The sequence below is a fragment of the Silene latifolia genome, chromosome 8, assembly GCF_048544455.1.
Source record: "Silene latifolia isolate original U9 population chromosome 8, ASM4854445v1, whole genome shotgun sequence".
NCBI classification, from domain to species: domain Eukaryota; kingdom Viridiplantae; phylum Streptophyta; class Magnoliopsida; order Caryophyllales; family Caryophyllaceae; genus Silene; species Silene latifolia.
Window position 1 is genome coordinate 30,616,349 of NC_133533.1, and position 12,511 is coordinate 30,628,859.

At 42.9% G+C, this 12,511-nt stretch overlaps 1 protein-coding gene across 1 annotated transcript; it reads left to right on the plus strand.

The window, feature by feature from the left end:
- The first annotated feature begins 8,668 nt into the window (after positions 1-8,668).
- On the plus strand, positions 8,669-12,066 carry LOC141594264 (uncharacterized). Its single transcript, XM_074414391.1, has 5 exons — positions 8,669-9,273; positions 10,152-10,344; positions 10,579-10,643; positions 11,041-11,251; positions 11,545-12,066. The coding sequence occupies exons 1-5, from the start codon at positions 8,966-8,968 to the stop codon at positions 11,899-11,901; spliced, it is 1,134 nt and encodes a 377-aa protein (XP_074270492.1). The 5' UTR covers positions 8,669-8,965; the 3' UTR covers positions 11,902-12,066.
- Positions 12,067-12,511: the final 445 nt, after the last annotated feature.

Sequence of the window (12,511 nt, forward strand, 5' to 3'; positions counted from 1 at the left end):
TCTCCTCGCGCTAATAGTTGAGCGTATCAACTGTACTTAGCGTCTTCACTTTGCCTCTGGCTTGGCCGGGGCAGTCTAGAGTGCGCATCCCAACTGTGTTTAAACGCTTTTAAGGCATTTTGATCGTTTCTGCGAGTACCAACTGCGCTGGCTGTAACTGCCGCGGCGCCTACTTCTTGATAGCGTGTTACGTGGCGTCTACCACTTGGAGTGACTGCCGAAGCGTCTACTACTTGGGGTGACTGCGACGGCGCTATACTCCTAGATGGAGACTGCCGCTCTTGTCGGTATGACAGATACGAGCGGCGTCGCGTTTCTTCATAACGATCGCCGCTCTTGTCGGTGTGACAGTGTGAGCGGCGTCGGTTTCTTGATAGCGTATTACGTGGCGTCTACCACTTGGAGTGACTGCCGAAGCGTCTACTACTTGGGGTGACTGCGACGGCGCTATATTCCTAGATGGAGCGCCGCTCTTGTCGGTATGACAGTATGAGCGGCGTCGCTTCTTCATAACGACCGCCGCTCTTGTCGGTGTGACGGTGTGTGAGCAGCGTCGGTTTCTTGATAGCGTATTACGTGGCGTCTACCACTTGGAGTGACTGCCGAAGCGTCTACTACTTGGGGTGACTGCGACGGCGCTATATTCCTAGATGGAGACTGCCGCTCTTGTCGGTATGACAGTATGAGCCGGCGTCTGCTTCTTCATAACGACTGCCGCTCTTGTCGGTGTGACAGTGTGAGCCGGCGTCGGTTTCTTGATAGCGTATTACGTGGCGTCTACCACTTGGAGTGACTGCCGAAGCGTCTACTACTTGGGGTGACTGCGACGGCGCTATATTTCTAGATGGAGACTGCCGCTCTTGTCGGTATGACAGTATGAGCCGGCGTCTGCTTCTTCATAACGACTGCCGCTCTTGTCGGTATGACAGCGTGAGCCGGCGTCGGTTTCTTGATAGCGTATTACGTGGCGTCTACCACTTGGAGTGACTGCCGAAGCGTCTATTGTAACACCCCGACCCAAACCGGGTCGGGAGCGGTTACTTATGATAGCTCACCAGGCTGTGTACATGGCCCACAGATCAACACGGGTCCTTTATAGCACATTTTGTCCTCACTCATGCGCATCCCGGAAGCTTCAGGAGGTCACCCATCCTAAGACTACTCCCGGTCAAGCACGCTTAACTTTGGAGTTCTTTCGCATGGATGACCATAAAAGAAAGTGCACTTTGTTGATATGAGTAGTACTTCCAATCCCTTTAAGCACTAGTCATTTAAGCCTATCATTGGACCTCTTCAATTACCGTGGGGTGTTACAGTCACCCCCACTTGAAGAACGCAACGTCCTCGTTGCGCCTGGGAGCATAACCGCTAACCCGAGTAATCCTCCCCGCTAGGTGTGTGATCACAATGGAGCGTATAACCACTGCCTCCAGGAGCGTATAACAACTGCCTCCGATCACCACACGGTCGCAGGGTTGCTCTGATACCACTTGTAACACCCCGACCCAAACCGGGTCGGGAGCGGTTACTTATGATAGCTCACCAGGCTGTGTACATGGCCCACAGATCAACACGGGTCCTTTATAGCACATTTTGTCCTCACTCATGCGCATCCCGGGAAGCTTCCCAGGAGGTCACCCATCCTAAGACTACTCCCAGTCAAGCACGCTTAACTTTGGAGTTCTTTCGCATGGATGACCATAAAAGAAAGTGCACTTTGTTGATATGAGTAGTACTTCCAATCCCTTTAAGCACTAGTCATTTAAGCCTATCACTGGACCTCTTCAATTACCGTGGGGTGTTACATCTATTACTTGGGGTGACTGCGACGGCGCTATATTTCTGGATGGAGACTGCCGCTCTTGTCGGTATGACAGTATGAGCCGGCGTCTGCTTCTTCATATCGACTGCCGCTCTTGTCGGTGTGACAGTGTGAGCTGGCGTCTTCTCTCTCTTAATAACTGATGGGAAAAACTGGACGCTTTTATGGAAGACTTGGACGATTTTCATTAGGTATAAACATGCGTTGGGGTGCCCACAGTTATTTTGGACACCTCCGCCGCTACATAAATTTTTCCGAGATTACCAACGTCCTAATGGCTCATCACAGGCGCACCTTCCCAGTCAGCCGCTAGTTGCATCCATGAGGTCGCCTTCCTGTTGTAAGGACGGACTTTTTCCTTTCTCTGACTTCCTTGCCACTTTGAGGGACTGCATGTTGCATCCTCTGGCAGCTATCTGGACGTTGACCACCTCGTCTTTTTCGTCCTTGGAGACGAGCTTATGTGCTTCCCCCCGGTCCGAGACATACATCAGTGTCAGGGCCCGGATTGACATTACCGCATCGGCCTCGCTCAGAGTGACGCGGCCTATGAGAACGTTGTAGGCGGACGAGCCGTCAATGACCACGAACTCGGCTAGGACATTCTTGGCCGCATTCCCTTCGCCGAACATCATAGGCGATCGATCGACCCCGGTGGTACCCAGCCGGCCCCGGAAAAGCTGTATAGTGGATTGGTGCAGGGGCTTAAATCCTTGACTTTTAGACCGAGGCTGAGGAAGCACTCCCTGAACATGATGTTCGTGTAGGCGCCTGTGTCAATCAGACACCTCTTGACCAGGTGGTTGGATATGTCCAAATTGACTACGAGTGGGTCGCTGTGAGGAGCGATGACTCCTTCGTAGTCCTTCCTTCCGATAGTCATATCGGGGATGTTGGAAGCGGGGATCGCTGTGTTGGGCACAAAGTTGATGGCCTGATATAGCTCGTTCAGGTGCCGTTTGTGCCCATGAGCGGACCCTCCATTCTCGTTGCCCCCGATGACAACGTGAATCACTCCTATCCGTTCGAAGACGGATTTCTTATCTGAACTGCCGGCCTCAGCCCTTTGGCTTTTGGCAACGTATTTGCCGAGGTTCCCCTTCCGGATCAGCTCTTCAATGGCATTCTTCAGATGCCGGCAGTTGTCAGTAAGGTGACCGGTGTGGCCGTGGTACTCACAGTACTGGCTCGTGTCACCTTCTCCCTTTGGCTTGGGGGGCCTTTCCCACTTCTGGCCCTCGCTCTTGCTCAGGGTGAAGACCTCGGCGGCCGATACGACGAGGGGGGTCTTATCACTATACCGCCTCTGGCGGTGCGATCCCGAACTCCATCCGGCGCCCGTCGAGTCCTGTTTCCTGGCAGATTTATCAGACCGCGACCTATTATTGTCACGGCGTCTTTCACCAGATCGTGACCGATCATTGTCACGGCGTCCTTCATCCGGGTTGTCCTCCCGGCGGCCCCTCTTTTCTGACGGTTTGGCCTCGCTAGGGCCTACCCAGGTTTTGTGATAGTCCTCCACTTTAATGGTTTGATCAGCCAACTGTCTGGCGGCGTCGAAGGTTAGGCCGCCGCATTTGATAAGCTCGTTTTTTAGGTCCCCCCTTGGGAGGCCTTTCATTAGCGCGAAGGCTGCCAGTTCGCTGTTCAGCTCACGAATTTGCTGAACCTTGGCGTCAAACCTCTTCACATAACTTCGGAGGGACTCGCCTCCCTCCTGTCTGATAGTCAGGAGGTCCGATGTCTCCATGACCCTCCTCTTGTTCGGCAGAATACCGGGCTAGGAATGCATCCTTTAGGTCGGCGTAAGATACCGACCGTTGGGCAGCCCCTTGTACCAACTCGTGCCATCCCATGCAAGTGTCGTTGGGAAGATTCGGCACCAAACCTCATCAGGTTGCTCCCATACCGACATGTGAGACTCGTAAGCCTCGACGTGGTCGGTCGGGTCACCTTCCCCTTTGTATGCTATAGGTGGTAACTTCAAACTTAGTCGCACCGGGGTATCTAGGACGTAGGCGCTGAGGGGTTGCCTGACCACATGTCGGACGACACGCGGCGATCGGCTCCTCGCATTCCTAGTCCGGCTTCTCTCCTCGTAGCGAGAAGGACTTCTCCTCCGACTCTGGCGAGTCGGGCTTCTTCTCCAACTCTGACGAGTTGGGCTTCTCTCGCTCCTCCGGGGTGTGCCTCGTTCGTGCCGCGGTGACACAGTCTTCTCACGAGTGCGAGAAGGACTTAGGTCTACCACGTCCACTTTGGGCTTCCCCGGTGTCTTGACAGGGTCAGCTTCTCCTAAAGCTCCGTTCAAGTTTCTTGGGGTCACGTTTTGGGCCCTGGTCTCCTGGACGGTTTCCGTCGCTCTTGTCGGCATGACAGTGTGAGCAGGCGTACTCCCAAGTAGGTCCAGGAGCATCTTCAGTTTTGCTACGTCAACCACATGCCCCATGATGGTGACCTGGTCGGCAGGCAGCGGAGTGTCTGGTATTATTGGCATCCCGTACTCCGGTTGAATCACTTGACCGGCGGAGGGCTGCGCAACACCAGATTTGTGGACGGTATCATCTTGGTAGAACTCGGTTTCGTCGGTCACGAATGCCTCTTGTTCTTTTGACATCTTCTTGGCTTTTGGGGTGGGTTTTTGTGTGTATTTTTGTTTGGGAATGAATGTGACTAGCTTCTAGTGTCTTCCCCACAGACGGCGCCAATTGTTCCGGGCGTAATTCCAGAGCAAGTATTGTTACCACCCGTGGCTTGTAGAATGATGTCTCGAGTTGGATTCCTCACGTCTCTATCGTTCCTCTCGGCCTCTCCTGCAACAATGAACGAACTGAGGGCTTGGCTTTGTGCCAAGCGTACTCACTCCGACGCTCAAGTCAGTGAACTTAATGGGATAAGTTGTTAGTACTTGGCTAAGGATATATTGTAGAGAGATAAGGAAGGTATTACCAGATGAATAGTGATTCTTAGGTTAATTTCTGGATCCTTTCCTCAATGAGGGTTGAGGAGTATTTATAGGCTTTCACCTTTTGTCACGTAGTGGCCAAGTGGCCAAGTGGCTAGCAGGTGGAAAGACCGTTCTACCCTCGGCCGATGGACCTATGGCAGGCCGGCCGAGGGTCTTGGATATGAGTACGCGGATATGTGTCCCGGCTGGCTGGTTGTCAGGCCGAGACTCAGGTGACAGGCCGATAGGCTGCATCGGCTAGGCTGTCTAAGTCGTTGACTTGTTGTGGATATCTTTGACCTCGCTCAATAGGTTGACTTGGTCAGCGGTGCAGAATATGCCCCATCACCTTTGATTCTTGTGCCTTTGGAAAACTAAAGGTGTTAATAACTAGCTACGAGTTTTGGAATAGGACAAAAAGTTATTTTATTTTGAGAGAAATGCAATTTCCAGGCAAGTCTGAAATACTTCAACAGTTTCAGAATCTCATGTCTGAATTCAAATGCTCATATCTTGAGATTTAGATGGTGAAAAGTTTTGCTCCTTATATGGTTAAAATCTTGAAGAAGTATTCTTTCCTATAGCTTTGGAATCAACAATATTCAATGTGTAGATTTGTCACAATCAACCTCCAAAAACTGTCACGCAGAATGCAATTCATTCCTTGTTAAATGATCTCTCAACACTCAAACTTGAATTACTCAATATTTACACATAAGTTTTGGATAACTATTTTTTGAGATGAAAGCTAACGTCCTTAGCTTCCATTTGGCGTATCTTGGGAATTTTTAATCAATCTGAGCTAAGAGATATGCTTTTTTAAAGTTGCTGCTGTTGCACAGGAAGACTGCTGAACATCAGTGACCTAAACTTACTCAAGGTCTTATATCTTAAGTTCTAGGCCATTGCTTTTGTCTGATTCCAATAGGAGAGCAATCTAACTCTTCTAGCTTTTATTTGGCACCTGTGAGGTATTTTATTTCATCCTGAGCAAGATATTATGGCCTCTGTAAGATATAGTTGATTCCTGGAATTTAACTGAATATTCTATTTGATGCAATCTTCTGTAAGGGGGTATTTTAGTCTTTTCACCTGCCAAAATTATCATGTCCAAGGATGGATATTGAGCCTAATACAGTTCTTAAGTGATGAGATGATTGAATGAAAAAATCCAGAGAATTCCTTCTCAAAAATCAAATGTTTTCAACTCGTGCTAGTTTGTAGTTGAGAGTCGGGCCTGATAACATCATGTGCATTGACTGTGGGTATTGATCAAAGTCTGTTAGTGAAGATAAACAATTATGTGCTTGACTGTGAATTTTTTGCCTTTGCTGTGGATTTAAATTGGGTTTACCCGTGCTCAGTCTGTGGTAAATTTGATTTAAATTGCCTAAGTTGTTAGCTTAATTTTCCTGTGAATTTTCTGTGGAAATTGTTAATAATTATATCCTTTTTTATTTGTGGCATTTAATTTCAGAAAATCAATTCACTAAAATAGCCTCAAGGTCCCTTGTTTGTATAAAAACTTAAACATAGTTTGCACATTTCTTAAACTCAGCTTGTACATTTGCTGAACACAGATTGCACATTTTCTTGAGTTTCTTCAGAAAATTCCCAATATTTCCCATAAACCTCCCTACCCCCTCCCCTCCCCTTCCCTGCCACAACCACCCAGACTCCACCACGGCCAACATCTATGCCACCATCCGACCAACATCTACTGTTGTGTTACCACCAGTAATAGGCGAGTCGACGTCCTAAACGCAGACAGGCCGGCGTCCCAAACACAGGAAGATCGGTGCCACTGCCGACGTCAGACTCCGTATCACCACCGGCACAACGTCGTTGTCCCGACCACGTCACAGGCCCCCCTCTTGCCTACCATCGCAGCCATTGCCGACATCAAACTCTGATTTATGTTTTATTATTCCTTCAAACTCTAATTTAATTAGATTAAATTAATTTAATCTTCCTATTTTGATAAAACATACTCCTTCCAAATAACAATGTTTGCCCCATTTCTCTAAATAAATGTGAGAAGTATTTTATTGAAATGGGGCAAACATAGGTGTTGGGAGGGAGTAGTTAATATTGATCGCGTGACATGAGAATGACTAGCGTCCATAATTGAATAATTTGTCGGATTTAATTATTAGTTTGATGAGTAAGAGAATTAGAGAGTGTTAGATTTTTTTGTTTTCTGGGGAAGGGTAAGGTATGGAAACAAAATGGTAAAAAGTTCATGAAAGAATAATGTTTGTCCATGAATGAGCAACTAGAAAGTGAAATTTTAGTTATAACTTTTTATACTTATATAAACGGAATTACTTTTTCACATACGAATTTTACTCTTTCAGATACATTTTTCCATTAACTTTCCATACCATACCCTTTTTTTCTAAACCTAACAAATTAACTTATCCTTCTCCCTAAAATCGAAGCTAATTGCTCTAAATAATTGAACAATGGATCATAATCATCTAATTAATGGATTAGTGAAACTAATACTCTGTTTGTTTAGTTGTTCGTCAATTAGCCAAATATTATTTCAAGGGTCTATGCAGAAAAGAGGATTAAAATGTGAGATTTAATCAATACGGATTTTAATGAAGTCAGAGCATTCTCAAAGGGAGGCTGTGTGAGATTAACTCCATTAGTCCATCTAGTGATCTAGCGTGGAAGCCAACAAAAGTCCAGCAAACTATGGTTGAGACGCCTGATTTGATTTAATAAGTATACTGGAGACCATGATTACTTGAGGAGGATAATCTAAATAAAACCTTAATTGATAATTTGTTTTGGATATGGGTAATTCCGAGTATCGGTGAACATAGGCAAGATGACGACCCTTTTCTGATAACTCTCATTCCACGGTGAGCATGGTCAGTCGGGGTAAAGTCATATTGTGTGGGTTGTCGGAGGGAGATGAAGGGAATGGAGATGGAGAAAGGAGAAAAAAAAATGACAAGGGTAAAATTGCAAAAGACGTATGTAAAAGAGTAAAATTCGTATGTGAAAAAGCACGACTGAGGGAGACTAATTAATATATTTATATAAAATGATTACTTTTTATTATAAAATGATTATATTTTTCATGTCTAATTAAAATCGTTTTGAGGGAGACTATCTACAAAATTTAACAATGATATTTCTTATAAACATCATAAGAAAAAGACGGCTGAGGGAAACAAGGAACGTGAAACGAGCTTAATACAAAATTATAGGACTACAAAAAAAGCATGAAATATTGTTATAAAGTCCCAAGTCTAGAGTAATCATATGCACCAACACCGTGACCCAAAATACACTTCAACATTACACACACAAGTAACAAATTACTTTTTTTTTACACATGGAGTAACACATTAAAAAAAGTGTAAAAAGGCCCACTTTTCTCATTGTAAATCAAGTTACATTACAACATAATTTGTGTCTTTATATACCATATCATATTACCTTATAGTATATTTGTACAACATATTTTTCTGGATTCATAATATGTCTAGTAATAAAAATAATTACTCGTATTTCCATGGAAATGATCATGGAGTGGATAGGTCAAGTTTATTTTCGGGACGACGAGTGATGATAAAGAAGAGTTCTTTAGCTAGCAATCTCTCGTTGTTTATCTTCTTGATCTTCACTATCATCTTTTGTTCTTTACTTTATGCTGGTTGGATTAACTATGTAAGTTTATATAAAACACGATCATTTTATTATATACTTTCTCAGCCACAATCATTTGTTTATCTTTTTTTTTTCCTTTTTATGAACAGTATTTTAATTAAAGGTAAACAAATTATCAAGACGTATATATAAAAATAGAAATTATATAACTATTGACATGTTTACTATTTAGCTAATGAAAACTTTTGTTTTTTCTGTTACGCTAGCCAACTTATTCTGGTTCTCCGTCGAAAAAGCTGAGTTGCCAAATCTCGTCTAAGCCATTACCGCCACCTCCACCACCACCGCAACCTACAACTATATCAACATTAACCTCAAAACCAAAACAAAACCAATATCCACTACAATGCCCCCCTAATAAGGCAAACCAAACATGCCTTAATAACAACTACCCTCTCAACCATACCTTAACCAATCCCAAACCCGACCCTCCAACCACATGTCCAGAGTACTTCCGTTGGATCCACGAAGACCTACGACCTTGGAAGGAGACGGGTGTAACGAGACAAATGGTGGAGGGGGCTCGAAGGACGGCTCACTTTAGGCTAGTGATCCTAGATGGGAGGGTGTATGTAGAGAGGTATAGGAAGTCACTACAAACAAGAGATGAGTTCACTCTTTGGGGTATCCTACAATTAGTAAGGTGGTATCCAGGGAAATTGCCTGATTTGGAGCTGATGTTTGATTGTGATGATAGGCCTGTTATTCCAGCAAACAGGTTTAGAAGGCCTAATTCTAATCCACCTGCCTTGTTTAGATATTGTTCTGATGATTGGGGGTTGGATATTGTTTTCCCTGATTGGTCTTTTTGGGGTTGGTAAGTTCTTGTTTAATTTTCATGCATATTTTCTATCTCGGACAATTCAATCTATCTGAAAATAAGAGTTAGCTTAAATGGTAATAACTCTTTTACTCTAATTTACTCCAACCATGACATAAGAGCTCAAGTTGAGGGTTCGATTTTCACCCGCGACATAAGTGTGTTAATTGGTAACCAAAAAAACACTTCAATTTATATCACTTGGAATGTATCTAGAGTTTTGTAAAACATGACCCATTTACGTTAAATATCGTCGACACATTTACTTTAAATGGTTGATAAATTATGTTAATGGACAAGTTTGCCCTCTCATAAATTTCATTAAACATTTCTCTAATATCTCTATTCTATCAAATGAACTTAAAAATTAATCGAATTGACGAAACAAAATTAATCGAATTAATATACAAATGAATTAAAATTAATCGATAACCAAATCAATTAAACTAATCGAGCCATCGTTAAACTAAATGGATCAAAACATCGTTAAACTAATCGATTTTCTAATAAAATGAGACAACGAGCCACCATATCCAGATAAGACTCGGGCAAGGACATGGCGGTCACCACATCTCCGGCCATTTGAGGCTAGATGTGGGACCATCACGTCCAATTCCAAGCATGGACGCGCGTGCGACCATCACATTCGCACCTAAATTCAGACGTGCATGCAGATAAAATTCAATACATTATCATTTTCGTCTCATAAGCTATATATACCTGTTCCGCAAAATTTTGAACCAAAAAAAAGTATTTTTTTCTAATGTTTATGGCCTGTTTATGAAATTTAGCCTTGCATAGTCTCAAATCCTAATCTGGTCCCGCCCTTGCCTAAGAATAGTATATGAAGTATTAATTAAAATGTGATTGCATAGGGCGGAGACGAACATAAAGCCATGGAGAAATGCATCAAGAGACATAAAAGAAGGCAATAAGAAGATCAAATGGACGGACAGGGTACCTTACGCTTATTGGAGAGGCAACCCCAATGTTCACAAAAAGAGGCAAGATCTTCTTAGGTGCAATGTCTCTGATCATCACGATTGGAACGCTCGCCTCTATTCTCAGGTTTTTATCTAATCTTTATGTCCATTCATGCATCATGTTTTTTAAAATTATCAGGAGTCGGAGTCGTGATTAGTGAAATGTAGGCTATGTAGCTACCATTTTACAATGTGTGGTTAATAACTATAGACTTGTTATGTTCGGAAAAGAGTTGAACTCTGAAATTAAACCAGAAATAACAGGGCTATAGTTGTTGTTATTATCATTATAATATCATCCAATCATTTTTGAAATTAGGATTGGAAGAAACAAGCGAGAGATGGCTACAAAGAATCCAACCTGGAGGATCAATGCACACATAGGTGTGTGTATATATATATATATATATATAACTTACGTCAACTAATATTATTATTTTTGAATATCCTCGGTTAATTCACCCATTATACTTAATACTCCCTCCGTACCACATCAAAGGTAACGTAGGGAAAAGTGGAGTATTTAAGAAAAAGTGGGAAAAGTAAGGGTAAAGAGGGAAAAAATAGGTGGGGTATGTAATTGTGGGTTGATAGGTGGGGGTATGTAATGACATTTTGTGTAAATATTAAATAGGTATAAGGATAACTTGGTAATATTGTGGGTCAAATAAGGAATGTTACCTTTGGTGTGGTACGTCCGTTTATAGTAACTGTTACCTTTGATCTGGTACGGAGGGAGTATAATTTTTGCCAATTTTTGTGATGTTGTACATTGATGAAGATACAAGATTTATATAGAAGGATGGGCATGGTCCGTAAGTCAAAAGTATATCCTAGCTTGCGACTCGATGACTTTGCTAGTGAAGCCGGTATACCATGAATTTTTCACTAGGGGAATGTTGCCCTTTGTGCATTATTGGCCTATTCGGGACGATCAAAAGTGCAAATCCTTGAAATTCGCCGTGGAATGGGGAAATAATCACACTTCTGAGGTAATTAATTATCGCTCATTATTTCCTTGTATACTCTATCAGACGCTCAACACTCAACCATATTGAAAAATTTATTCAAAATAGAAAACACGAGGATTCTTTTCTCATGTGAGATACTTCTGACCGAGCTTAAGTAACATATCTCTTATACGGATCCTTCGTCCGTATGTTAATTTTCGTTCCACTTCTCAAATTATGTGAGGAGAAATCTGAGATGTGGGAAGAAAACAGAAATACAGACGGAATATCATATTACGTGCTAATAGTTGATCAACTGACTAATGGTTGAACAGGCTCAAGCAATAGGGGAAGCTGGAAGTGAGTATATTCATGAGGATTTAAAAATGGAGAATGTCTATGATTACATGTTCCATTTGTTAAACGAGTATGCGAAACTCCTAAGATTCAAACCCGAGATTCCTCCTAACACGACTGAACTATGCCCCGAGGTAATGGCATGTCAAACTGGAGGTATATGGAGGAATCTGATGGAGGAGTCATTGGAAAAGTCTCCAAAAGAAGGAGCTCCATGTACATTGCCTCCTCCATATGATGCATTAGGTCTTCAAGGTTTTCTTGATAAGAAAGCCAATTTGACTAGGCAAGTAGAAATGTGGGAACATAAATATTGGACCGGTTTTCCTAAATGAATGAACCTCGCTCTAATATCTTCGCCTGAGACGTTGTCACTCAAACATGGCTGCAAGTATTTGGTCGACGGATATGTCGTAAACAGTGTCATGTCAAAATGCAGTACTCAGCTAAATTAGAGTATCAAAATCACTTAAATTTTACTCCGTAATAATTATAGTTTACCTCTATTTGATGTTAAGTTGGTAACAAATTTATATTTTTTTTAGTTTGATTGGAAACTCTATTTGCTTTTGTAGTTGATGTCTATTATACGATCGATCAAACTCTATTCTGAGTGAAAAAATAGTACTCGTGTAGTTTTTTTTTTTTTTTTTTTTTTTTTTTTTTTTTTTTTTTTGATTAGGTAAGAAAACTAGATTGATCCTCTAGGGTAGGACCAACCTATCTCATCCTTTCGAATGAGGGAGGTAAGTTGAAGCCAGCCACCGCCATCGACCACCTCGAAAGAGTTGGACATGAATGTCCAACGAAGCCATGAAGTCAAGAACCTTGTTGGCTTCACGAAAGCAATGTTTAATTATCACTTCATCGAAAAAATGAAGGTCTAATTTCACATCCTTGATAATACTAAAAATTTCCCACGGAATTTGCCAAGTACCTCGAATC